The sequence below is a fragment of the Lineus longissimus genome, chromosome 13 (genome assembly GCF_910592395.1).
Source record: "Lineus longissimus chromosome 13, tnLinLong1.2, whole genome shotgun sequence".
Lineage (NCBI taxonomy): Eukaryota > Metazoa > Nemertea > Pilidiophora > Heteronemertea > Lineidae > Lineus > Lineus longissimus.
In genome coordinates, this window is record NC_088320.1 from 4,725,838 (window position 1) to 4,750,095 (window position 24,258).

Below are 24,258 nucleotides of genomic sequence, written 5' to 3' on the forward strand. Positions count from 1 at the left end.
TATACAAATGTACACAGCTGAAGAACCAAATACTGAATGTCGAAGAAACTGATTGGGGTAAGTTCGCCCAACAAAAAGGCCTGCAGTGGATCTTTCGCACGCCCTGCGCGAAAGGCCTGCTGCAGTGGATCTTAATTTTTGCTATTTCTTCCCGGTTTTTCTCAACAATGCTTGAATATGTCAGTGTGGAACATTTCCAAATGGCGGTCCTTTCTTGCGCTATCCTTCGATTGTTTGGTTTCGATAAGATAATGGAACCGGTGTTGATGTAGCGTATGCTCTACATGTAAACCTTTTTATCCCCCAGGTGGAACCATTACGCAAGAAGGATAGTTATCCTTAACCCTACGTGACAGTTAAGACGACCCTCTTGCAATCGAAAGTGAAAGGCTATTCCGCATTGGAATAATCCACTCTAGCTTGGAAGATACACTCTGATGTTAGGGCAAACGGCTGAACCAGTGACGTTTGGATAAGAGGACCTCTTCGGATCTCAATGAATTGACAGGTGGTTTTCAGTAATTGACCCAGTCAAATTTTAACACCCATTGACTTGAGCAGTATGCCTAACCCCTTTGCTTCATCACACCGAACACTTTCAAAGTCCTTCTACCTTCTCCTTTATGCCGCCATCGGTGCTGTGGTTCCATTCTTGAGCATCTACCTCAAGTTCCTGGGCATGCGCGCTGACCAGATTGGCGCCATTATCGGGGTGCGCCCCCTAGTGTCAGCAATACTCTGTCCAGTCTGGGGATGGATTGCGGATAAATACCGCTGCAGGAGATCGATAACATTGATTTCTATTTTGAGTTGGATCTTGTTTGTTACGTTTCTGTTCCTGTGTCCACTTATAGCAGACGTCTACGAAGTCTCGGCTGGAAATCATTCTGATCACCTGACTAACGCGACTGGTGTCGATGGCGTCATTGGTGACAGCGCATCGACAAGAACGCCGCCATTTATGAAGAGACACTGGAGTAAACAGAAGACAAAGCATCCTCATCGGCAGCACATAAAAGATCGCTTAAAACAGGAGGCAAACACAGATAAAACAGGCAGCTTGTCTCAGTCAAAGAATGGTGGGAATACGGAATATGGTCCCAAAGCAAAATGGCAGCCATCTGACATTTCCTTGCCAACGGAGACACCCAATGTCAACCAATCACTGTCGGAGATATTTGAAAGTAATGTGTCCAATCAGGAGAGGCGATTCGTGTTCATCAGTCTCTTGATCGGTTTTGGCGCCATGCAGATATTGCTTGCACCCGTGTTTCCAATTGCTGACGCGGTGGCATTGCAGTCGCTTGGCCCGGACACCAGTCAATGGGGTTTACAGAGGACCATGGGATCATTTGGCCATGGCATGAGGTAAACACAATACTTTCGTATATACATGTAGTTGGTTCATATACCTACTGAAGTCGATTCCCTTAAAGCTGAACTGAAATTTTAGCCCCAAAAATGAGACACTGACCACATTATGACATTTAGAGGGAACTGAAGGATGCAGCAACATCATCGCTTATTTTATCGTTGGGCTTTTATTAGAAAACAAACTTTTGGTATGAGCTGGTGTAATCTAAGGTTTACATACTGTTAATTTCCTAAATGTTCCTACTCGTTCTCATCAGTACATACATTTGACCAACGTTGTCTTCCAGTTGCGCCCTTGTAGGCCTTGTCCTCACCCATGTCGCTCCCTCTATCGGCCCAGCACACATCGGAACAGAACTGAAGCGCTACCTCCCGGCCTTTTGCGTGGCAGAACTCTTCTTGTTGCTCGCCTTTCTCGTAGCAACCCAGGTCCGCTTTCACATGACCGATCTCCGTTGCCATGAGTACAAGGTGACCTTGGTATCCAAGATGTTGGCTTCCTGTTCCTATGGCTCCTTCATAGCAACGGCGCTGTATTTTGGAATAGCCATGGGCTGTATGTGGACCTTTCTCTATTGGCACCTGCACAACATAGGTAAGTGCCTAGTCCTTCGCTAATGCACTTTGGTCAGTGCTCCAGCACGCAAAGACTACACTCCGGACGCAGTTAACCGGCCTCTCGATTGTTGCACCTCCTGAAATAAAATAATGCCAATTAAATGATCCAGTTGCAATACAGCTGCTTAAAACGTTTGCTGTTTCAAATTTAGCGATCACATTAATACAATTAAATCTAAAAAATCAATGTCTGATAGCTTTTTTGCCATCAGAGTATTTTCAGCTTTATTATGTAGGGCAGTTCAAAAAAAACCACATTACGTTCTTGATATATTTAGACGGCCAAGAATTAGGATGTGTTTATGATTCGTTCATTGTGTTTGCAATATCAATATCAACGAAAGAAACGATTTTGTTAAAGGGGAAATTTCTTAAAGGTAATCTGTAGGTAGGAGCGAGGTAGATCGGATCAAGTTACACGAAGTCGCCGACTAAGCTAGATTTCAATTTCACAATGACGATTTGTTTCTTAACCAGGCGCGACCTATACCCAGCTTGGTTTGGCGACCGCTGCGTCCTCAATCGGGGAAGTCATCGGATTCTTGACCGTCTCCAAGCTCATCACCAAACATGGCTGTGCAGCCATGTTGGTGCTCGCATTGAGCTGCTACAGTCTAAGGTTTATCATCTATGGTTACCTGACCGAGCCATGGCTGGCTGTCCCGACGGAGTTACTACAAGGTGAGAAAATGAAGCATCACATTTTATCGGCTTAATTCCACGTAGAGGAAAAACATTGCGCTTTCCCGCTGCGTTGCCACCATGCTTGGCCCCCAAGTAGGTATTTGGGACACTATAGGCGTGGTTGGTGGAAGTGGAAGTATCATCAAAAGACACCCATGCCGATCTACCGTCGTTGTGCGTGTCAGCCATCGACTTTAGGATTGATGTTCACCGCCGGTAAGTCGGCGTGGCCGCCACCTAGCGTTGAACATGACATGAACGCGAAGGTCATTTTGATCTTGTTCACAAAATCGTTCATTCTGATGTTTTTCAGGGATAAGTTTTTCGTTGGTGTGGGCTTCTTCGACTTTCTCTGTTTGCGGATCAACGGCTAACAAGGCTCTTGCCTCCATAACAGGAATCCTGTACGGGATTCTGGCAGGACTTGGATTAGGTGAGTAACGATTATCACAAAAAATAATATCAATCATATGATTAATTGTGAGAATGCCCCATATACTTAATCACCGGACACAGATGGCGAATCATAAGTGAGTCCTTTACTTTGATTCCTCTATGGTAACTTCTATTTATTCCCCGGAAACTACTGTACTGTTAAAGCAAATGTTGGTTCCCGATTTCGCCGTCATATTTTTCTCTCTCCGTTGGGGGAAGGGAAGAGGCCAACACCACTGCTTCCAGCGTGTACCGTATACAAATACTGATGACGCCCCAACCATGCGAGTACAGTGCTCGTTTAGCTTTTCTTGTAGAGGGGTTTTCACTGGTTACGCCAAGTTGCTCTTCCTCTATTGTCTTAATCCACATTTCATATTTCCCGTTCCAGCGATTGGAAGCCAACTGGCCGGCCTCCTGATTACCAACTACGGAGCTCCGACGACGTTCCTTTATTTCGCCTTCGCAACAGTCTGTGTTCTATTAGTATTTTTGGTCACACATTTGGTAAGAACTCACCACTTCCTTGATAGTTTTTATTGGTGGATAAATCCGCTGATCGTACTGTCGAGGTTTGGCAGCATTCAATACCTACTCAGGTCCCAGTTGTCCAATCGGCTTTGGCGACAAACTCCAGCGTAAGCCCAACTAGGCGTAATTTCTTCATTAGCATGAGAAAATAACGCCAACGTTAGCAGCTAACACCCATAGGGCCCTGCTGTATAAGTTAGTCTGGGGACGACTGGGGTTTGCAATGCTCCTTTAAGGATAAGTTTGGCCAAAGGATCCTGAGCCAAAGGATCCCCCAAAGGTTTTTCAGAAACTCAAAAACTTTATTTCTAAGAGTGCACGAGGGGGAATACATGTACATGTACATAACCCCTGGTGATGAGATTCATTTTTCCATCATTCCAGGTGACCAAGCGTCCTCTCGTCCAGCCCGATTTCCCAGCCGAGTTCTCAGTCTCGGCCCAAGACTTGGAAAAGATACACGAGACGGGTGATAGTGACGACAGCGACAACATTTGGGCTCAGAGCTGATTCAAGAGATCCGCTGCTGGAGAATCTACCATTACGTTTCTTTGCCCTTGCCGATTAAAGGCCTATCGACCTCCATGAGAGCAGTTTCGTGGGGTCAATATTGTCTTGATTTCCCATGATGACCCTTTGATTAGACTTTGTGCATGTATTGGGGTAGGCAAGAGTTCTTTTAAACGCGAGGTGGGGGGCAAAATAATGAAAGGTTTGTGCAAACCAATTAACTTTAGTCTAGCAAACGTAGTATATGTTCTTTCCTAGGACGTCGTTTCCTGAGACCTAATACTCCTTTCACACCGTCATACAGTGATATGTGAACATCATGCCGCCTTCCATTCCTCAAAGCAGACGTAATGCCCGGCCGCCTGCCGGGCACCTCAATGCGGGGCGGGTAATTTTGCCAATGGACCATATAATATGTTCTGATCTTGCATATCAACGCCAGTGACGTTGCGAGCTTGTATTCCCCAGGTTTACTGCTAGCGTATCTCAACCACTCTATTGTGGCGAGACTCTTGAGGTAATTTTCACTAATGTGTGTAGGCCCGTGGAACGTCCTATTCGGAAGTAAAGATAATTAAATGCACATCTTCTTATTTGTTTTATTACATTCTTTATTTTTAATAGCTGACCTACAGACATTGTGGGAACCAAAGAAATCGAACAAAAGGCATCCTTGGCAAACTTTATACTGTTGTTTTATGATTCATTTGCGTGATTATTAGGAGTCTGAAAATGTCTTCGACCAGAGGAGGTAACGGAATTACATCATTCCGGGATACACAGAGAACGACCCCTCGGGAAAATTGTTGAAACGACCAAGAAAAGCTGGAGCTAATAGTAAAAACTTTTTCAAAATTGACTGGAGTTCCCTTTGTTGATGTTGGGAAAAGACCTACTAGAAGTTTGTGTGCTTTATTTTCTTCGAGAGGTATCACATCAAAAATAGGATGGATGGTGACACTCCAGAAAAATATGATATCTTTGCCCACTTCGAGAAATCCGAGGGTAGCCCTGCAAAGATGCTACAAAAACCGCTCGCTTGCGGTGGTTATCGTAGCCATAGGCACCTGTGGCAACCAGCGATTGCGATAACCTGTTCTACCCGCGTGGCAGATGATCGAGGAACTTTCTGTTACGCGTAGCAACGGCAGGTCGCAGCGATTTAAATCGCTCGATTGCTGGGCGCTTTAGAACCAGGCCTCTAGTTTTGAACGAACGTTAGTTTAGATCTGGCCTAGATAATTTTTTAACTCTCTTTTTACTAACGACGGAAGTTTACCCCGTCTTTCGCTCCAGACGCTACAGCTGGATGACATTACAATGTCTCAGACAGTATAGCCCAGAATTTTTTTCAATTAGCGTCTTCATATCCAGGTGCTGCAAAGTTAAAGTGTCCTTTCCCCGCCATGCAAATATTCAACAACAGTCCAGGCCTAGGCCTATTCCCTCTTCCTCAAAGAATAGGACCACTGTGGGTAACGGGGAACTTGTGAACAGGAAATATATTTCTGTTAACCATTTTCGTTGCCTGATTCGGTCAGGAATATGTCCACCGATTTATCTCGGCCGCATGTACGTTGTTGCCGCGGAGGCCAAAATCGCAGCTAGCCGGTATTAGTTTAGGATCACTTTAACTTAACAACAGATTTTCCGACACCAATCCTGTCATCCCCAGGGACTGGAGACTGTGTAACTGGCCAAGATTCAGGGGCGAAAGAAATACATGTATACCGGAACCAGAATATTTGTTTGAATCACCTCTGCCCTGGAGCTGTTGGTCAAGCGGCAAAATCATTAGTAATTCAATCTATGACCCACATGTAAATACGGGCGGGGGATGGGAATGGTAATAAAGATAACGTGATCGCTGCAATTACAAAGAAGAAAAAAACACAGTATTTGTAACAGTCGGCAATAAATCTTTATTGTAACAACAATGTTAGGCTATCAGTTGTGAGCATAATCATAATCTTAATCAATCATTGGCTTAAAGTACTCTTGCTAAGTAATCTTCCCTTGATGTATTACTCGCCCTCCCCCCACACGCACACGCACTGATTTCCAATAAAATATCTTGGTGGGCAGTGACGTACGCGTGGTATTTATGTTTTCATCAATCTTAACAATGCCCCCGATGGTGTCGCTAAATTTCACGTCGTGTACAAGCTGACCTGGACTTGAACCGATTGGAGAAATCAATGATGAATATTCCTAATTGCTGTTCAATAGTGTGTCATAGGATATCCATCGATTAGTCAATACTTACTCTCGACGATGATTCTCACATCTGTCTGCGTCACGACTTTAGACTTAGTTGAATTTGGATATAATCTTAACCACATATTATATACAATGCCTTTTTTTACTCAATACAATATATGTAGTGCTAGTGCATTGCTACGTTTGTAAAATATAGGTATTTAAATGACCTCATTTGTGTGAAGCCCCCACCATTGTTCGGTCGTCGCTTCGCAACCCTTTACGTGAGCTACGAACGACGAAGTATGAAATATGTGTATATACTTAGGTACTTAGGTAATCGACGACATTATTTCGAATTTCCCCGATTCCCTGTACGACTAGGTATAGAAGATAACTTCCAATTGTCGTGGAAGTGAATTATCTCAGGACATGATGACTTGACAGACTTTTGTACTTCGTGCTTCGTCGGTTGGTAAACGCAACCGAACCTGACCTACATGCCCTCATATCGTCGTTCACCACCATGCCTGTCCGGAGTCGGCATTAAATCAGAATCGACGCCCATTTGAGTCGAAATAAGATGCTTACAGCTTTACATAAGTCAAGATATTTTTCAGTTTAAAATGAATCTTACAATATATTATTCTTTGTAAAGATTGAACACTTCTGCATGTATAAGAAACTAATAAGACCTATCTTACATTCCTATAAGAATTCGATTGATGTTTTGGGCCCAATGGGTCCGAGTTGCTTTACAACCTGAACAAAATACAACACAAGCAACTGGTTTTCGGCCACTTATGAATATTGTGAGGTGGTCGTACGATAAATAGGAAGCGCAGCAAAATAACGGCAGCTATTTATAAAATGACGAGAACTGGCTATGATTTTAAAAAGACGAACAGTGATTTCAAGACAATTTAAATGTTACAATTTGCCGAATATTGTGAGTTATGCGCAAAATTAAGTGATTCGTACAATAACATTGAATACGGAGAACAGGCCACACCCGCAGAAGACTGCTCAAGGTACTTCTGCAACACTAACCAGGTTTACCTTAAATTTGAGTCAAAATATCGTCCTACATGTACAAAAACTCATTACGTAATGTCGGTTTAACAAAGGCAAAAATCACAGTAGTTTACCTTCGCTGCATGCGACAAATATCACACGAAACACTGCATTATCAAAAATACATGGCTTGTTCGCTTTCGGTCATACCAGTAGGATGTTCAGGCTGTTTAGTCTCTTTCACATACTTCCTCAGTCAGTCGTGCACGCTGTGCTCAAACCCCGCGTTAACTGCAGCACCGTTGAAATCAGTGACGTCATCATAATAATGGTATGTTTCGTCTCCACCCTCTATGTAATCTGCGGGATGTATTATTCTGTCATGGGAACGAGTCCGTTTCTGAGGTACCTTATTATTATTGACATTTGTAAAATAACTACTGACAGCCAATTCATAAGACAACCTCGGCCCTAGCCGAGGTTTTTCATTCTGATTAGCACGTGTAATCCCATTTTTGGTGAGTCCGTTTTTCATGACGTCATGGTCTGATGTAATACTGGCGTCCCGTTTGGAGTTTGTGTTGCTATACTGCCGTGAACCCTTGCCCATTAAGTTACCGTTATTTACATAGTGTTCTGAATACGCTTGGTGCACTGTGGCTTCAATGGTGTGCTCCTCAGGTGTTCCATCGTCGTCATCCGATAACTCATGCTGAAGGCGACCATTACTTATGGTATTTACAGTTGCCTCCATCTCTTGATCAAACGATGCGGCTCTCAATGCTTCTTCTATAGCTTTGCGATCGCGCCTCTTCTTCAATATACGTCGTCTGTCCCTGCAAGTATAAGGAACAATTCCATTGGCGTATTTTTCAAATGAAACAAAAGGCGTGCAAACGCATCGTCACGAAGAATATTGATAAGAAGAGAGTGGGTAAAATTTTCAGATGATTTGACTGATATTTACAGGAAAAATATGTGTTTGGCTTCAAAAATGCAGTTTTCACTATCATACCAAAATTTTACAGTTTTAAATTTTTTACAGTGCAAATTACTGTTTAGCACGAACAGGAGTTGCATTCATCAATTTGATGTGTACGACTGTCTGAACAGATTGATCGCATTGAAACGGCAGCTTGCACGCCATAAGCATGTGTTATTAACTGCAAGTAAGTCATAGAATCACATCACATATAATCGAATATTCAAACATTGTCTTGAAATATCAAAATAAGTTAACTCTATATTATTATCCAACATTATATTTAAGAAGAAGTGAGAAAACACGTGGGACGTCAGCACATAATGCTTTGCTAAAAAATACCTTAACGTTCATCCATCCGCCGAAGGGCGTTAACTAAGACATATCATGAGGAAGATAGTACCTATTTCTCTAACGCACTACTACGTAATTTAGTTGTCGATTCCAGATGTTAGTGTTGCGTTGAGACTTTCTGGGAACGAGGTCGTCAACATTTTCCTTTTTTCGATAATCACGGGGAGCATTACAAACACATTGGTATCGATTGCGAATGACTTCCAGGAAGAGTTTTCCCACAAAGCAATCAATAAATCGGTATCTAGAAGGCGGTGATTTCATCATTTGTCTATCTTTTTATTAATTTTATCAAACTTCAGTGATTCTATCATTTCAATTCGCAAATTGGTGTAGTCTCTGATTGGTAGCATGAATAAATGAGGCCATGAAGGGGTTAATCAATGCTAAGACGCATATTACATGTATATCCGTCGAAATATGATAAGGCATAAAAAAATATTAACTCTATCGTCTTATCCGGTGTTGATGTTGTTTTCTCGAGTGATGAAAAAACCTTTCTAAACTGCTTGCTCCCTTAAAAATTTCGTTTTCATTCCTGACTAGCTAAAAAGAGCACTTTTCTAAAATTTCCGCCCTGATAGTGTCAATTAAAATATAAGATATGAAAAAAATATAATCATCAGTTTTTCAACAGAGACTGTTAGCAAAAATAAAAAAGGCTTGATTCTTTTTGGTTTACAGTATTGATAAACTTACGTTATAATTCGCTTTATGGAGCAACAGCATGTCATGAGAAAAAGAAAGGCAAAGATCCCTCCGATTGATATCCCTGCAAGTTCTGTCTGTGTAAACGGCTTCGGTATTGGGTCCCAAAGCCAAATCACTCCAATTCTTACGCCAAGTTCTCTTTCCATCGAACTAATGCTACTGATCATCAACGTTTTTAAGGCATTTTGTGAAACGTAGGTGTGCGTTTGACTTGATTGAGCGGCTCGTTTTCGCCGGCTGGTACCAGATGGAGAGGTGGTTTTGTAGACGAGTACCACGACGTTTAAATCCCTGAAAATCTTATACTTATCAACCGATTCGGTGTAATTTTCCGATTCGTATACCTCGATGATAACGACATCCTCAAGCCGCACCGTTTTTGACACGCTGTCATTAACACCAAAACCACAATATGTCAATCTAGTTGCATTCAAACTGCAATAGTTTATAATATTGTCTCGAACGACCTTTCGGAATTTTATCTCCAAATCACCATCAAACTGCTTTACGTCAAATCGCAGCAGCCTGACCACGACTCCCTGAACTATTGCCGACATGTTGTGCACATGCATGCAGCACTGATCAGTTCCGCTTATGCTTGGACATCCAGCACAAACACACGACCTGCTGACGTCTTCATTACAGCGATATACACCAGAATTAGGAGTTATTTCTATCGCTCTTTTCAGCCTATAGGACGAAGCGTGCATGGGATAGTCCTTATTTGATACTTCGAGGAAATTTGAACTGCTCACCATGACAATACTTAACACTAAACCGAATACGCAGCACACAATTTCGGTTGTTTTATCCATAACGAATATATTCATTCATACCAATCCAAATGACGATATTCTAAAGCATCTGATAATCCACGACGCAAAAAAATAACGATTACTTTTTCGCGTGTGGAAAGAATATCCGTATGAGCAATGGGTCTTGTAGTTTCCACTGCTGTGAACTAGTGCGAGTATTGTCTAATACGTGACAGAATAAATTCAAGTTACATCCCTACATGGTCATGTTGCATGTTATCGCCGCTTTGAAATCATAGTCTCACACCACAGCTTTACATGACATTATTCTACCTTGTTTACATATCCATAGGGCGTTCACAGTTTTCACATCAAATACATTTTCTCCCTCCACGCATCTATGTCGATCAATCCATATAACTGATAACCAATACAATGATATCATCACGTCAACCTTGGCTCCAGTACGTATAAACACCTTACCGCTGTGCTAAATCTCCGTTCCGAATCAATACTTTAATGATTACTTTAATGATTTCGATTACACGCTGGGCTGAGGTTGTTTATTGATCACATTCGCAAAGCCACGTGTTACATGGAATTGACAACACCCAGCTGAGCGTGTGCAATAGATGATAAAGCCTGCACTGAGCAACAGTTGGCGAAGACGGGGATAAGCAGGTATGCGCAGAAACAGGATACGACAGTAGATTGCCTTATAATCATATTGCGCAGTTATACTATACATTTGAAATTGTGCGGCCAACATAGCACTAACGCACACGTAGAGTCACAACGATCATTGGATGTATTTTTTACATAGTGACTACCGGCTAGAGCATGCTGTGGTTACACTTCACTGGTGGTCGTCATGTTATGAATATAGTAGGAAAATTGTCTAATTCGACCGAACAATGAAAAGGTACATCCCCACCATTCTTTGACTGTGACAAGCCGCCAGTTTTATCTGTGTTTGCCTCCTGTGTTAAGCCATCTTTCATGATGCTGATGACGAGGATGCTTTGTCTTGTGTTGTTTATTCCAGTGTGTCTCTTCACAAATGGCGGCGTGCTCGTCGGTGCGCTGTCACCAACGACGCCACCGACACCAGTCGCGCTAGTCACGTGATCAGAAAGATTTTCCATTGCACTCCTGACTCAATAGGTGGGGGAAATCAGCATATGTCAAAAGAGCATAATGGGGTCGCGCTTGATACCTAATTAATCATTCACATTCCCCAGTCTCCAGTTGCTTATTACTCGTCAATCCCTCCTGCATCATCAGCCCTCACGTGGTTCTCGCACACAATGGTCGAGCAAGAATCACCGTATGGTGTCGCTTGTGATGTGACGGACAACATTATTGGACAACGTCACAACCAGGTGTGTCGCTGTGTGGTTGTCCATGTTTTTTATTTCTGGACGACACCAACTAATAGTGCAATGGCACAACCTGACATTGTCCAATGACAGACAACAACAGCCCTGGCAGTGTACAACCAGATGTCTATTGATGTGGTTGTTCTTCCAATTCATGTGAGACTCAACTTGGACGAGATCTGAAGGTGTCTCACCATTTCGTCAGATGGGACATCCATAGCCCTCCAAATGAAAACTGATGTTCCGAGACTACCTCTTTGAGATTAGCTGAAGCTCCACTTCCTGGTGTCTCGTTACAAGTGCATTACTTTGGATTACCACACTGAGTTGGTGCATGTGGAGCATTTAGAAACGTGACAGCAGGAACCGTACCGGGAATCATTACTCGCACTCACTCGAGGGATCCAACGCGCCCCTCAGTGTTGTTTGAAACAAATAACAACGAGATATGTTAATGTCAAAGCCGTTTTTATCTTTATAATACATTGTTACAGCTCATTTTTTGGAGCGCAATACATGTAATCAATGGGAGCTCATCAACATTTTTATTTCGTACTCTCTAGGCTTTAGCACCGTGTTTGCCACCTTTGGCGCCTCCTAAAATGTAAAATACATGTACAGTTGGCATTAACAATATATCCGCTTGTGAAAAACTCGTTATGTTTGACGCAACGACAGTTCATGTGCCCGCATATTTAGTCTTCAATCTTATAGAAATAAAAGCTATGTCAGTTTTTTTTTCTTAAAATCACATCATTCATTAGGGTTTTTTAGATTAGAATATTGATAACCCACTGTCATGACTGTCGTCATTGACAATCTCACCAAAACCGCTCGGGAAGAGGTATGTGTGGGTCTAGGTTTTATCTCCAACCTCGCAGTTTTGTTGAAACAACCAATACCACCGGTTCGGTATCAATTCTTCAAACCAAACAGCTGAACTAGTATATGCTAAAAGGCATAAACTTACCCCTGCAAACATACGAGTCGACATCTTTATTATGTCTTTGACTCTTCCCCGCGACCGTATCGATCAGGTAACACTTGTGGGTGGTTTTGTTGAAGTCGACCGCCCCACACCCAGCTTTACAAGCTGCTTTACATGCTTTAGCATGGGAGATTCCTTTCTTTTCCACCCCGCCAAAATATTGGTGGTTGGGCTTCTTTTCCCATTTGGCGCATCCGTTGGCTGCAATGAAACAGAAAGACAAGCCATGCAATTTACCTTGTCGTAATTTCATAGCCACAAGACAAGCCATGCAATTTACCTTGTCGTAATTTCAAAGCCACACCCAAGGTCGACGACCTCTTTAAAATAATAGATTGAGACCTTGTTTAAGTTCTTATACAATATGCTTCTGAAATCAGTATGTACCTTCCTTAAAAGACCCTTGTAATATATTTAATTAAAGCGATTTCTTGAAGTTAAATCGGAAATTCTATGTGACTTACCCAGGTTGCTAATCAGGACAATTGCCAGGAAGACAGACAATGCAAAGCGATTCATGGTGAGATCTTGGCTGGCAAGAAAATAAAAAGAGAAAGTGAGTCAACCGATTTATTGCATTTGAAGAGGTTCGACGTGGGTACCAGGTCTAAGAGGAAGTCTTCTCAGCTCTTTAGCCTTGCCTTTTAGATTTTTCGAATTTTATTGGGGCATGTATTAAAATACAGGCGTATGATTAACTCTCGAACGCACTAGACATAAAAATGCGTCGAATAGCTACGTTACAGTTAATGTTAAGGTTCCGTAAAGTTGATTTCTCCTGTAACTTCACCTAGTTGGGCCAAATGCGAAATATGTTACCCTGGCACTGAAAATGTGTGTGCATATACGGTACGCCAAATATTTTGTCAATGATTTATCATTCCGGTTATCATTTCAGGTCAGGTCAGGCTAGCTACCTGCCACTGGTAGCCCTGTAATCCAGTGCCACCTGTCTCAGGTGGGTGACTAGAAATCAAGGTTACTAGTCACTCAGGGCGGATGAGCTCGTCATAGGGTCAACGGCCGACTAGGTTTCCCCTAGCATTGCCTAGCGGAAACTATGTCTCCCAGGTAACTAGACACACATGTGACTGGTCACCTAGGGGTAACCGGGTAGTCTAGGCTCTTCAGCCGGGTTATGGCAACCAGACTAGGAGACGGAAACTCCGATATAAAACCTGACCGAAGACGGAGCGCACCGGCCATACTGGCGTCTAACCGGGTACGCACGCATTCACAACCTAAAATGCCTATACAAAGCACCTTATTATAAAGTTTTACTTAGGCAGGTTGAACGCTGAAGAAGAAGAAGAATTCCGTTGGAACGACGCTCGGTGTCAACAGTTAACGTGTTATGTTGTGAAAGGTAACCAGATCCTTGTGATCTCTTCCAGCATTTTCACATCTAAACCCATTTCGTTAAAGTGTTCTGTAGCAATAGGAAGAACTTAGCGGCAGAGGGAAAATGCCAAGTGCCCGGAGAGAGACCGAGCTGTAAGACGAAATAACTACAACCTTAACTTTAAGACTGGCAGGCTGGGGACGAGCCTATTCCCTGAGGCAAAGGACAGGAGAAATTGATTGATCAAAGCTCAAAGCTTGAAGCTTGGGGATTGGAGACTGGCGTTCTTAGCCTCGGTCAGCAGCCAGTTTAGGAGAAGGGAAACTCTGATATTTAACCCGGGCAGTAAAAACCGCCTGTGTGCCTGAAAATTCACCGAAATCGACAGGGTCCTGCCTGTGTGGTACTGCTGAAATGTACAAATTTGTTTACACCTACCTGAGAGAAGACTATGGACGTTGCTCTTTCGGGTTCCGAAATGCTAATAACGTTGACGAGGAGAGGAGGGTTTATAACGAATCTCTAATTAATTTCCACATCTGTTAAAAACGGGATATAATTATAGTCATTGATTACATTTAATAGATTTTAATGAATTTTTTTCAATTGACATGTCTCGAAAGTAAATTATGGTGATTGGGACCAGTGTAAACAATGCCTAGTCGTCAGAGTGACATATGGTCGATGGAAGACGAAAAATATATATACATTTATTATAAAACGGGACATAATTATAGTCATTTGATTATATTTAATAGATTTTAATGAATCCTTCTCAAATGGACATGTCTCGAAAGTAGATTATGGTGATTGGGACCATTGTATACAATGCCTAGTCGTCAGAGTGACATATGGTCGATGGAAGACGAAAAATTTATATACATTTATTATAAACGTGTCTTTCTTTATTCAGTCGTTCCGACAAACCGCCACACTAAAAGTGCAATAAGTATACAAAACCTATAGTCAGTCGTTTAAAAGTGCCATTGCGGTAAAAAAGGAAACTCCCCTATCAAGGACATCTGGTTAATTGGGATATTTACCTTCGCAGTGTAGTTTTAAAAGGATTTACGCGGTAATGTTTCGACTTTGTCCTCAACAGACCAGTATGGATACTCAGAGTACAAGGAAATGATACATGTACTTTACATCCTGAGAGCATAGGAATGATTCTTTCCAAGGGATATGAAACCTTCTTTCCACCCCCGACGCCCAGTCACCCCAGACGCATACATGTATATTATAATGAAATATGTTCAGTTAACCGTAGACTTAACAGGTGTTACTGGAGATTAGCAACCTACATGTAATTAAAATGTTAATGAGGTGTCAAAATTTTTTTTAATGGGCACTGATAGTTAAAGTATAATCTATTGTGTTGGGTTTTTTTATCTAGATTTTATTTTTTAAGAAAATATCTGTATTTCGAGTGGCAGGCATTACTCCCAAAAGGTCCATTCCTACCTTAATAACACTAGCAGGAATTTTTTTTGCAGTTACACATGACCCGGTTTTTGATCAACTCCAGGTGTCCCGCAACAAGTGCATTACTTTGGATACCACACTGAGTTATTTAGAAACGTGACAGTAGGAACCGAATCGGGAATCATTACTCGCACTCACTCGAAGCATCATACCGCGCCCCTCAGTGTTGTTTCAAACAAATAACAACGAGATATGTTAATGTCAAAGCCCTTTTTTATCTTCATAATACATTTTTACAGCTCATTTTTCGGAGCGCAATACATGTAATCAATGGGAGCTCATCAACATTTATATTTTGTACTCTCTAGGCCGGTGTCGCCCCGTCGTCGGTAGCAGCGTCTGTGCCATCTCCGGCAGAATCATCTGCAGGAGCTGAGTCATCTGCAGGAGCTGAGTCATCTGCTGAAGCGCCGCTCGAGTCATCCCCTCCTAAAATGTAAAATAGAATTGGCATTAACAATATATCTGCTTGTGAAAACTCGTCAGGTTTAATCAATCTACTGGACGCAACGACAGTTCATCTACTAGAAATAAAAGCTATGTCAGCTTTTTCTTTTTTCCTTTTTGTAGAAAGACAAACGATTACTACGAAGTGATGCTTTCAATGAGCACATGCAGCTTACTGCATATTAGAAATAATACACACCAGCAGTCTACCTATTCGTATTCCTACAGCAGGTGCCTCTGTTACACATTAAGCCTTTTACATGTATGAACCTTTTGTACAGGCTTCGCTCAACCGGCTTGATTTCATCGACGCAGTATATATACATGTATATGCAGATTATATTGCACCCTCACACTCTTCAAAAATCTAAAATTAAAACTGAGGATAAGATTGGTTTCTCATCCATACAAACTGATAAATCTTTGAAAGATTAATCTTATATTGATTTGTGGCCTATATTCTGAGATTGTTACCATATCATCTCACCCCATGTACATGTACATGGATTTAAAATAAACCGCACTTCGCAGTGTAAACGCGCTATGCGCCTAGGAAGCCTCGTTTTGGTTGGGCAAGCCAAAACCGCTTAAGTTGGTGCAAAATACCGGAGTTCACCAAAACCGCTCGGGTAGGGATGAGTGTTGGTCTACAATTTAGCTCCACCCTCGCGGTTTTGGTGAGACAGCCAATATATACAGTTCGGTATCAATTCCTCAAACCAAACAGCTGGATAGGTATATTTAAGCATGCTAAAAGGCATAAACTTACCGCTGCAAACATACGAGTCGACATCGTTATTACTTCCGTCTTTTTTCCCCGCGACCGTATCGATCAGGTAACACTTGCTGGAGGTTTTGTTGAAGTCGACCGCCTCACAGCCATCTGCACAAGCTGCTTTACATGATTCAGCGTCGGAGATTCCTGACTCTTCCTTCCCACCAAAATATTGGTGGTTGGGCTGTTCGTCCCAGTTGGCGCATCCGTTTGCTGCAATAAAACAGAAAGACAAGCCATGAAATTTACCGTGTCGTAATTTCATAGCCACACCCAAGATCGGCGACCTCATGAAGATACTAATTTGAGACATTGTTTACGTTCTTACACAATGTGCTTCTGAAATCAGTATGTGCCTTCCGTAAAAGACCCTCATTCTGATTAGGACGACGTGGGGGTTCGAATTAAATCGTTTGGGATCTGATATACATTGAACTTTATGGATGATCCTCCCGATTTAAGTGTGGCGTAAACGCTTGATTGATCAGTATACACGTGCTCTTACCTGTTTTTCTTGATAAAACAGCAAACGCAATCGCCAACAGGATACCGGTCTGAGCCTGCATTTACTTGTAGTTCTAAATTTAAAGGAAAAAAAGTTACAAAACAATTATTCTAACCATTGTAAATCAGGAACAAGAATCTCATACGAGGAACTTAGTGGCATTTTCGTTCACGATGACTCTGAATTAGGGTTAAATTCTATAATGATAATATACATACCTGCACCGTTTTTTCTTTCACGTCTGATGATCTGTAATTCTTTAAGTTATCTGATCAATTCCCCCAGGGGATCATTAATATATGCATTCGATGGAGATTGGAAAGTTGCAGGTGGTTGCATTTGCACTATGAAGTGGTTCCCTCTTAGAATATTCGATCCATCCTAACACTTCTCGTACACTGAGCAACTGACATGCACATCGCAAGCCTGAATCATGTACCGAATACTGCATGAATATTTGGGGAATGCAGCAAGATGCATATAATTTATTTGATCGATTTCGTTCAGGGGGCAAATCTATTCAGAGTGCTATCCTTTCACGTACAGGTTTACGTACTATTAATGAAAAGATGAATTGTCAACTTGACATTTTCCTACAAGACTATGCCTCTGATACACACACACTGTATGGAGAAATGCAGTAAGATACATAAAATGTATAAAGGCACAGCATGTTCTCGCAAAGGTTGTGTCTCGGCTCGGATGCAATATACGAACGTGTTTTTGCCACTCAATACAAGTGAAATAAGTGACTTGTGCAATCATTTGTATTTTCTACAGCATTAAATAAAGACCACAGGACCCTGTATCAGGAGATTGGCCAAGCGTTGGAGTAGTTGGGACATTCTACAAAGAGACTACCACGTGCCTAGTGTGCATGTTTATAAAATCCATGACAAACCGCATACAAGGAGATAGCATGAAAAACAATGGACGTTATTTGAATATTATGTTTATTATATATGTTTGCATATCATTCTACAGAAAACACGTTACGAGTCCCGGCCTATCCGGCTGTTAGATTATGCATTGCGTCGAAATCTTGTTTACTTCTTCGATTCGGAGACCGAGATGCCTGGAAAATAATGCGTTTAAACCATTAATGAAAAGATAAATTGTCAACTTTACATCTTCCTACAATTTTGACGAGAACACCGAAAAAACTCTGATTTTATCTGCATGCAAGATATCTGTCGTATCTAAGACATCTCAATTTTAAGAAGTGCTCACTTTCTTTTAGAATAAGCATAAGGTCAATTGCATATTTTAAGACCTGTTTATTTCAACAATGCTGCATTGTCACTGTTGACGTTTGATTTAAATGCTTTGCTTATTGGTAATGATCAACCATGCACGCTGTTTGATGATTTCTTTAAACATCTTGGAAATTCGTTCTCTCTATATTTAAGATGAACATTTCCATTCTAAAGAGGACATTATTATGTCGACAAGAAATACTACCGTATTTTTCTCCATTTTTCTTTACTGAAAATTAAAAGGAGGAATGCAATTAGAGAAGCAAAAATCAAAGGCTCTCGTCACCTGGGCTCCTAGGCCAAGGACACAATCTAGTCGGATAAATTCATGTATAGCAGCTATACGAAATACACTGAACACCTTCTATTAAGGTATCTATCGTGACTATTCCGTTAAACACTATCTTCCGTGACAACTTCTCCATAAAAAGAATAAGAAAATGGCTATTAGACATGTTAGAAGATTCGTTTAATATTATATGGAATTTCATAACCTTCAATTCATATTTCCCTGCTCTGATCACACGCACTGTTATAAATCCTAGGTTTCAGATATGTTATTAGTGGCAATTAACATGATTAATGACGTTAGACAACAATGACGACCTTGATCGACTAAAGAGAGGTAATATGAGATCTGAACGAATTGCTACTCACGCCATGCCGTGAATTTCTCAGCATCATTGACTGAAAAAATAAGCCTGGGATTGAACTTATGAAACCTCATGATATGTGAATATTAGGCCTACCTACTAAACACATATTCATTGTATTTCTATTTATTTCGCCAACCTGCAAACATGTCATTAGTGTCTTGATTTGCATTTTGAATTAGAGCTGTGGTCTGTACAATTGCGTTGGAATCCTGAAATACTCCTTTGTTTAACGGACATTTAGACACTAAACATTTTCAAATGAACTTTTAAAATGTTTATTTTACTCTTTCAGCAGTTAAACGTACCGACACAGCTGCTACCTCTGGCTACAGTGCCGGATACACATGTTCCCTCGAACATAGTATTGGGGAAGTCCTGGCCGACGGCAAAACCGCTACCGCCCTCAGTAGTGGTTGTAGTAGTGTAAGATGTTGTGGAACCAGCTTGATATAAAAATATATTTTGTTTAGATATTTGATCTAAAGTCGCTGTGTGGTAATAAACCATGACAACTCCATGACAGAGTCCAGAAATCACCGACAGAAATGCACATGACACGATAGTCGGGACTGACATCTCAATTTGAGCAGACACGATTTCAAAGACGTATATGCCTATCAAGCAGGATTAAATATATACCAAAGTATATGCCTATCAATCAGGACATACTATCTCATACAAAGTACGCACGACATAGCAGGGTTGTCAAACGCGATTCATAAGGCTTGATTGCGGCTGCAGAATGTTCCAGGTACAGTTTCAAATCAAGAAGCCATCACGTTACAGTTCATACAAACATACCAGCAGGCTCCTCAATTTCCTCAGATTTCTCAGATTCCTCAGATTTCTCTGGTTCCTCAGCACTCTCAACTGCGGTAAAAAATGAAAATCAACTGAAGGCAGGCTTAAATTGGCAAACTATAAAGCCGGTTTCACAATATGCTGCTTCATTTACCGCATAGAGATATGGGACATTGCATACGGCAGAATCAGCTCAAATTTAGTTGTGGTGCACCGTAAAGTGAGGCATGCGATATACAGCAAATTAACACGTTTTTCTTCAGTGGTATGGGCGAAGGCAACAGAGGCAATACCGCTGGAAGTTCAGTATGCCATTTGTAGGTACTATGTATTTCTGAAGAATCGCTTTTTATCTTTCTTCTCGTCTTTCATTTATAAGATACATTATTGCCAGTTTGAGGTTATAGTGTGCACACGTTGTTTTTCTTTGGGATCGTATGATTCGAGTGTTTGCTTTTGAAGATGTTAAGTGCCAATTAAATGTCGTTTCAGACCCTCCATCATCTGGGATACAGTTACGAAACACATCATACATCTATTATCCTTCTGGTGACAACAACCGAATACTGAATAAGGAAGTTGTCTTTCACATACCCTGATACTCAATGTCGTAAGCCTTGGCGTTCACCTTTACTGGAGAGAGAAAACAAAATAATATTTAAGGGGCAGGCATTTTATCACCCTAAGTGACTTGATCCGGCACACAGGACCATGAAAACCTCGTAAAAATGCACTCACATGAATAATTTACTTCTGTGCGGACAGTTATTGCAGACCATCTGTGTTTGCAATATTCATTTTTATATTTTCTCTCTCCATTGAGTTGGGAGAAACTATCAAAAATTAAAAACTAACTTCGTTAAAACTACTTACACCATGCAAGAAACTTGTTGACATCATTGACTGAAAATATAGATAAGTAGATATTGAATAAGTTGTATTGCATTTATGTAGCAAAATCGGCGATTCCTATCAAAAAGTTATGATGATAAAAATAAATGGTTAGAATAGTTATTCTTTATTGTTAAAGTTATTTTGAAATTATGACTTACATTATGCTACGAGTGATTCTATTGGTACAATATAATCTTTTATTGACCCATACATTTATTACTAGCAAAATCTTAGCCACCAATTTCCAGTAGAATTTATTTGGTTAATTTGAGATTGCCAAACAGCACTGTTTGAATTCAGAGTGTATTTCAATACCCTTAGTTAAAAATGTGGTACTTAATGTTCGGAACAACGCTGTGTGTGCACGCTGCATGTTCTAGGGTGTTTACCTTCACAGAATTTCCCCACGGTCTTGGTACCGCTTGGACAGTGACCTCTAAACATACTAATACCAAATCGCTGACCCACGGAGAATTGGTTGGACGTGGTCGTTGTCGTGGTGGTGACTGAAATTACATGTTTTGTTCGAACATTGACAGACTGAGCGTAAACTCGACAAGCATTCATACCCAGGTCGAAATATATCAATAATATAGTCAGTGAGAGTCCTCTTCTGTCTCAACGTGAAATTTTGATCTGCACTAACACACCGAATACAATATAATGATTGTGATAAAAGAATTACTCGCGGCAAATCAGGTATAACTTATTTTACATCATGTAAGTGAACTCATCACCTGAATTTCCATTGCCACCTTTAACTGCAATAAGATGAAAAATTGACAGGCGAACAGAACAAAAGATAGGCACGTGCAATGCAGTTGATAAATTCATCACACCACTTATAAAACCGTTGAATTATTCTTGGACCAGCAAAGTGCACTTAAATGCATAGTACTTTATTAGAACTCATCAATTCAAAGAGGAACATCGATGTTTACAAGATTATTTCGAAAAGGTAATAAGAATCCTGACACCCCTGATGGGTAGACATTGCTTTAGAATAAGCTAAAAATGAGCCCAGAATTGCACCGAAAAAAAACGGCAATAAGCATTAGCCTCAACGGAACGTTCGTGCAAAATCAGCTGATCGAGGTCTGAATTTGAGTCCACCCATCAAAAGCTTAGCTATCTCATGCAAAGTACGCACGACATAGCAGGGTGGTCAAACGTGATTCATAAGGCTTGATTGTGGCTGCAGAATGTCCCAGGTACTGTTACAAATCAAGAAGCCAATCACGTTACAGTTCATACAAACATACCAGCAGGCTCCTTAATTTCCTCAGATTTCTCAGATTCCTCAGGTTTCTCTGGTTCCTCAGCACTCTCAACTGCGGTAAAAAATAAAAATAAACTGAAGGCAGGCTTAAATTTGCAAACTATAAAGCCGGTTTCACAATATGCTGCTTCATTTACCGCATAGAGATATTAGACATTGCATACGGCAGAATCAGCTCAAATTTTGTTGTGGTGCACCGTAAAGTGAGGCATGCGATATACAGCAAATTAACACGTTTTTCTTCAGTGGTATGGGCGAAGGCAACACAGGCAATACCGCTGGAACTTCAGTATGCCATTTGTAGGTACTATGTATTTCTGAAGAATCACTTTTTATCTTTCTTCTCGTCTTTCAATTATAAGATACATTATTGCCAGTTTGAGGTTATAGTGTGCACACGTTGTGTTTTTTTTGGGATCGTATGATTCGGGTGTTTGATTTTGAAGATGTTAAGTGCCAATTAAATGTAGTTTCAGACCCTCCATCATCCGGGATACATTTACGAAACACATCATACATCTATTATCCTTCTGGTGACAACAACCGAATACTGAATAAGGAAGTCGTCTTTTACATACCCTGATACTCAATGTTGTAAGCCTTGGCGTTCACCTTTACTGGAGAGAGAAAACAAAATAATATTTAAGGGGCAGGCACTTTATCACCCTAAGTGACTTGATCCGGCACACAGGACCATGAAAACCTCGTAATAATGCACTCACACGAATAATTTACTTCTGTGCGGACAGTTATTGCAGGCCATCTGTGTTTGCAATATTCATTTTTATATTTTCTCTCTCCATTGAGTTGGGAGTAACTATCAAAAATTAAAAACTGACTTCGTTAAAACTACTTACACCATGCAAGAAACTTGTTGACATCATTGACTGAAAATATAGATAAGTAAATATTGAATAAGTTGTATTGCATTTATGTAGCAAAATCGGCGATTCCTATCAAAAAGTTATGATGATAAAAATAAATGGTTAGAATAGTTATTCTTTATTGTTAAAGTTATTTTGAAATTATGACTTACATTATGCTACGAGTGATTCTATTGGTACAATATAATCTTTTATTGATCCATACAATTATTACTAGCAAAATCTTAGCCACCAATTTCCAGTAGAATTTTTTGGGTTAATTTGAGATTGCCAAACAGCACTGTTTGAATTCAGAGTGTATTTCAATACCCTTAGTTAACAATGTGGTACTTAATGTTCGGAACAACGCTGTGTGTGCACGCTGCATGTTCTAGGGTGTTTACCTTCACAGAATTTCCCCACGGTCTTGGTACCGCTTGGACAGTGACCTCCAAACATACTAATATCAAATCGCTGGCCCACGGAGAATTGGTTGGACGTGGTCGTTGTCGTGGTGGTGACTGAAATTACATGTTTTGTTCGGACATTGACAGACTGAGCGTAAACTCGACAAGATTTAATACCCAGGTCGAAATATATCAATAATATAGTCAGTGAGAGTCCTCTTCTGTCTCAACGTGAAATTTTGATCTGCACTAACACACCGAATACAATATAATGATTGTGATAAAAGAATTACTCGCGGCAAATCAAGTATAACTTATTTTACATCATGTAAGTGAACTCATCACCTGAATTTCCATTGCCACCTTTAACTGCAATAAAAGGAAAAATTGACAGGCGAACACAACAAAAGATAGGCACGTGCAATGCAGTTGATAAATTCATCACACCACTTATAAAACCGTTGAATTATTCTTGGACCAGCAAAGTGCACTTAAATGCATAGTACTTCATTAGAACTCATCAATTCAAAGAGGAACATCGATGTTTACAAGATTATTTTGAAAAGGTAATAAAAATCCTGACACCCCTGATGGGTAGACATTGCTTTAGAATAAGCTAAAAATGAGCCCATAATAGTCCCGAAAAAAACGGCAGTAATCATTAGCCTCAACGGAACCGTTCGTGCAAAATCAGCTGATCGAGGTCTGAATTTGGGTCCACCCACCAAAAGCTTAGCTATCTCATGCAAAGTACGCACGTCATAGCAGGGTGGTCAAACGTGATTCATAAGGCTTGATTGTGGCTGCAGAATGTCCCAGGTACAGTTACAAATCAAGAAGCCAATCACGTTACAGTTCATACAAACATACCAGCAGGCTCCTTAATTTCCTCAGATTTCTCAGATTCCTCAGATTTCTCTGGTTCCTCAGCACTCTCAACTGCGGTAAAAATGAAATTCAACTGAAGGCAGGCTTAAATTGGCAAACTATAAAGCCGGTTTCACAATATGCTGC

The 24,258-nt window shown here is 40.8% G+C and overlaps 3 protein-coding genes across 4 annotated transcripts in view; 1 reads left to right on the top strand and 2 right to left on the bottom strand.

Annotated features, from left to right (window-relative positions):
- Positions 1-4,743, top strand: LOC135497886 (major facilitator superfamily domain-containing protein 6-A-like). Of its 2 annotated transcripts, none has more exons than XM_064787875.1 (7): positions 1-57; positions 308-1,368; positions 1,662-1,969; positions 2,470-2,673; positions 2,990-3,109; positions 3,503-3,618; positions 4,027-4,743. In XM_064787875.1, the coding sequence occupies exons 2-7, from the start codon at positions 563-565 to the stop codon at positions 4,150-4,152; spliced, it is 1,680 nt and encodes a 559-aa protein (XP_064643945.1). In that variant the 5' UTR covers positions 1-57; positions 308-562; the 3' UTR covers positions 4,153-4,743. The 2 variants fall into 2 exon arrangements, with proteins under 2 accessions (XP_064643945.1, XP_064643946.1); XM_064787876.1 differs by lacking the exon at positions 1-57 and adding an exon at positions 163-179.
- Positions 4,744-6,065: 1,322 nt separating this feature from the next.
- Positions 6,066-10,684, bottom strand: LOC135497874 (uncharacterized). Its single transcript, XM_064787855.1, has 2 exons — positions 9,401-10,684; positions 6,066-8,201 (listed from the first exon to the last, which is right to left on the bottom strand). The coding sequence occupies exons 1-2, from the start codon at positions 10,240-10,242 to the stop codon at positions 7,622-7,624; spliced, it is 1,422 nt and encodes a 473-aa protein (XP_064643925.1). The 5' UTR covers positions 10,243-10,684; the 3' UTR covers positions 6,066-7,621.
- Positions 10,685-11,997: 1,313 nt separating this feature from the next.
- Positions 11,998-24,258, bottom strand: part of LOC135497657 (uncharacterized) — a 53,201-nt gene continuing 40,940 nt past the window's right edge. Inside the window, exons 77-96 of the mRNA XM_064787490.1 lie at positions 24,115-24,183; positions 23,590-23,613; positions 23,242-23,358; positions 22,832-22,861; positions 22,553-22,591; positions 21,958-22,026; positions 21,085-21,201; positions 20,675-20,704; positions 20,396-20,434; positions 19,802-19,870; positions 19,306-19,443; positions 19,002-19,031; positions 18,550-18,573; positions 17,307-18,163; positions 17,089-17,161; positions 16,578-16,796; positions 14,315-15,790; positions 12,999-13,066; positions 12,517-12,735; positions 11,998-12,143 (exon numbers count right to left, since the gene is read on the bottom strand). Coding sequence (XP_064643560.1) covers positions 18,135-18,163; positions 18,550-18,573; positions 19,002-19,031; positions 19,306-19,443; positions 19,802-19,870; positions 20,396-20,434; positions 20,675-20,704; positions 21,085-21,201; positions 21,958-22,026; positions 22,553-22,591; positions 22,832-22,861; positions 23,242-23,358; positions 23,590-23,613; positions 24,115-24,183 — 824 coding nt within the window. The 3' untranslated portion in view covers positions 11,998-12,143; positions 12,517-12,735; positions 12,999-13,066; ... (2 more) ...; positions 17,089-17,161; positions 17,307-18,134. The remainder of the gene's footprint in view (positions 12,144-12,516; positions 12,736-12,998; positions 13,067-14,314; positions 15,791-16,577; positions 16,797-17,088; positions 17,162-17,306; positions 18,164-18,549; positions 18,574-19,001; positions 19,032-19,305; positions 19,444-19,801; positions 19,871-20,395; positions 20,435-20,674; positions 20,705-21,084; positions 21,202-21,957; positions 22,027-22,552; positions 22,592-22,831; positions 22,862-23,241; positions 23,359-23,589; positions 23,614-24,114; positions 24,184-24,258) is intronic.

Bases quoted from the DNA above. Each gene is read 5' to 3' on its own strand.
- LOC135497886 (XM_064787875.1), top strand. From the start codon at position 563: ATGCCTAACCCCTTTGCTTCATCACACCGAACACTTTCAAAGTCCTTC. The intron at 1,369-1,661 runs GTAAACACAATA...GTTGTCTTCCAG, and splicing joins TCATTTGGCCATGGCATGAG to TTGCGCCCTTGTAGGCCTTG. The intron at 2,674-2,989 runs GTGAGAAAATGA...GATGTTTTTCAG, and splicing joins CCCGACGGAGTTACTACAAG to GGATAAGTTTTTCGTTGGTG.
- LOC135497874 (XM_064787855.1), bottom strand. From the start codon at position 10,242: ATGAATATATTCGTTATGGATAAAACAACCGAAATTGTGTGCTGCGTA. The intron at 8,202-9,400 runs GTAAGTTTATCA...TTATACTTGCAG, and splicing joins TCCATAAAGCGAATTATAAC to GGACAGACGACGTATATTGA.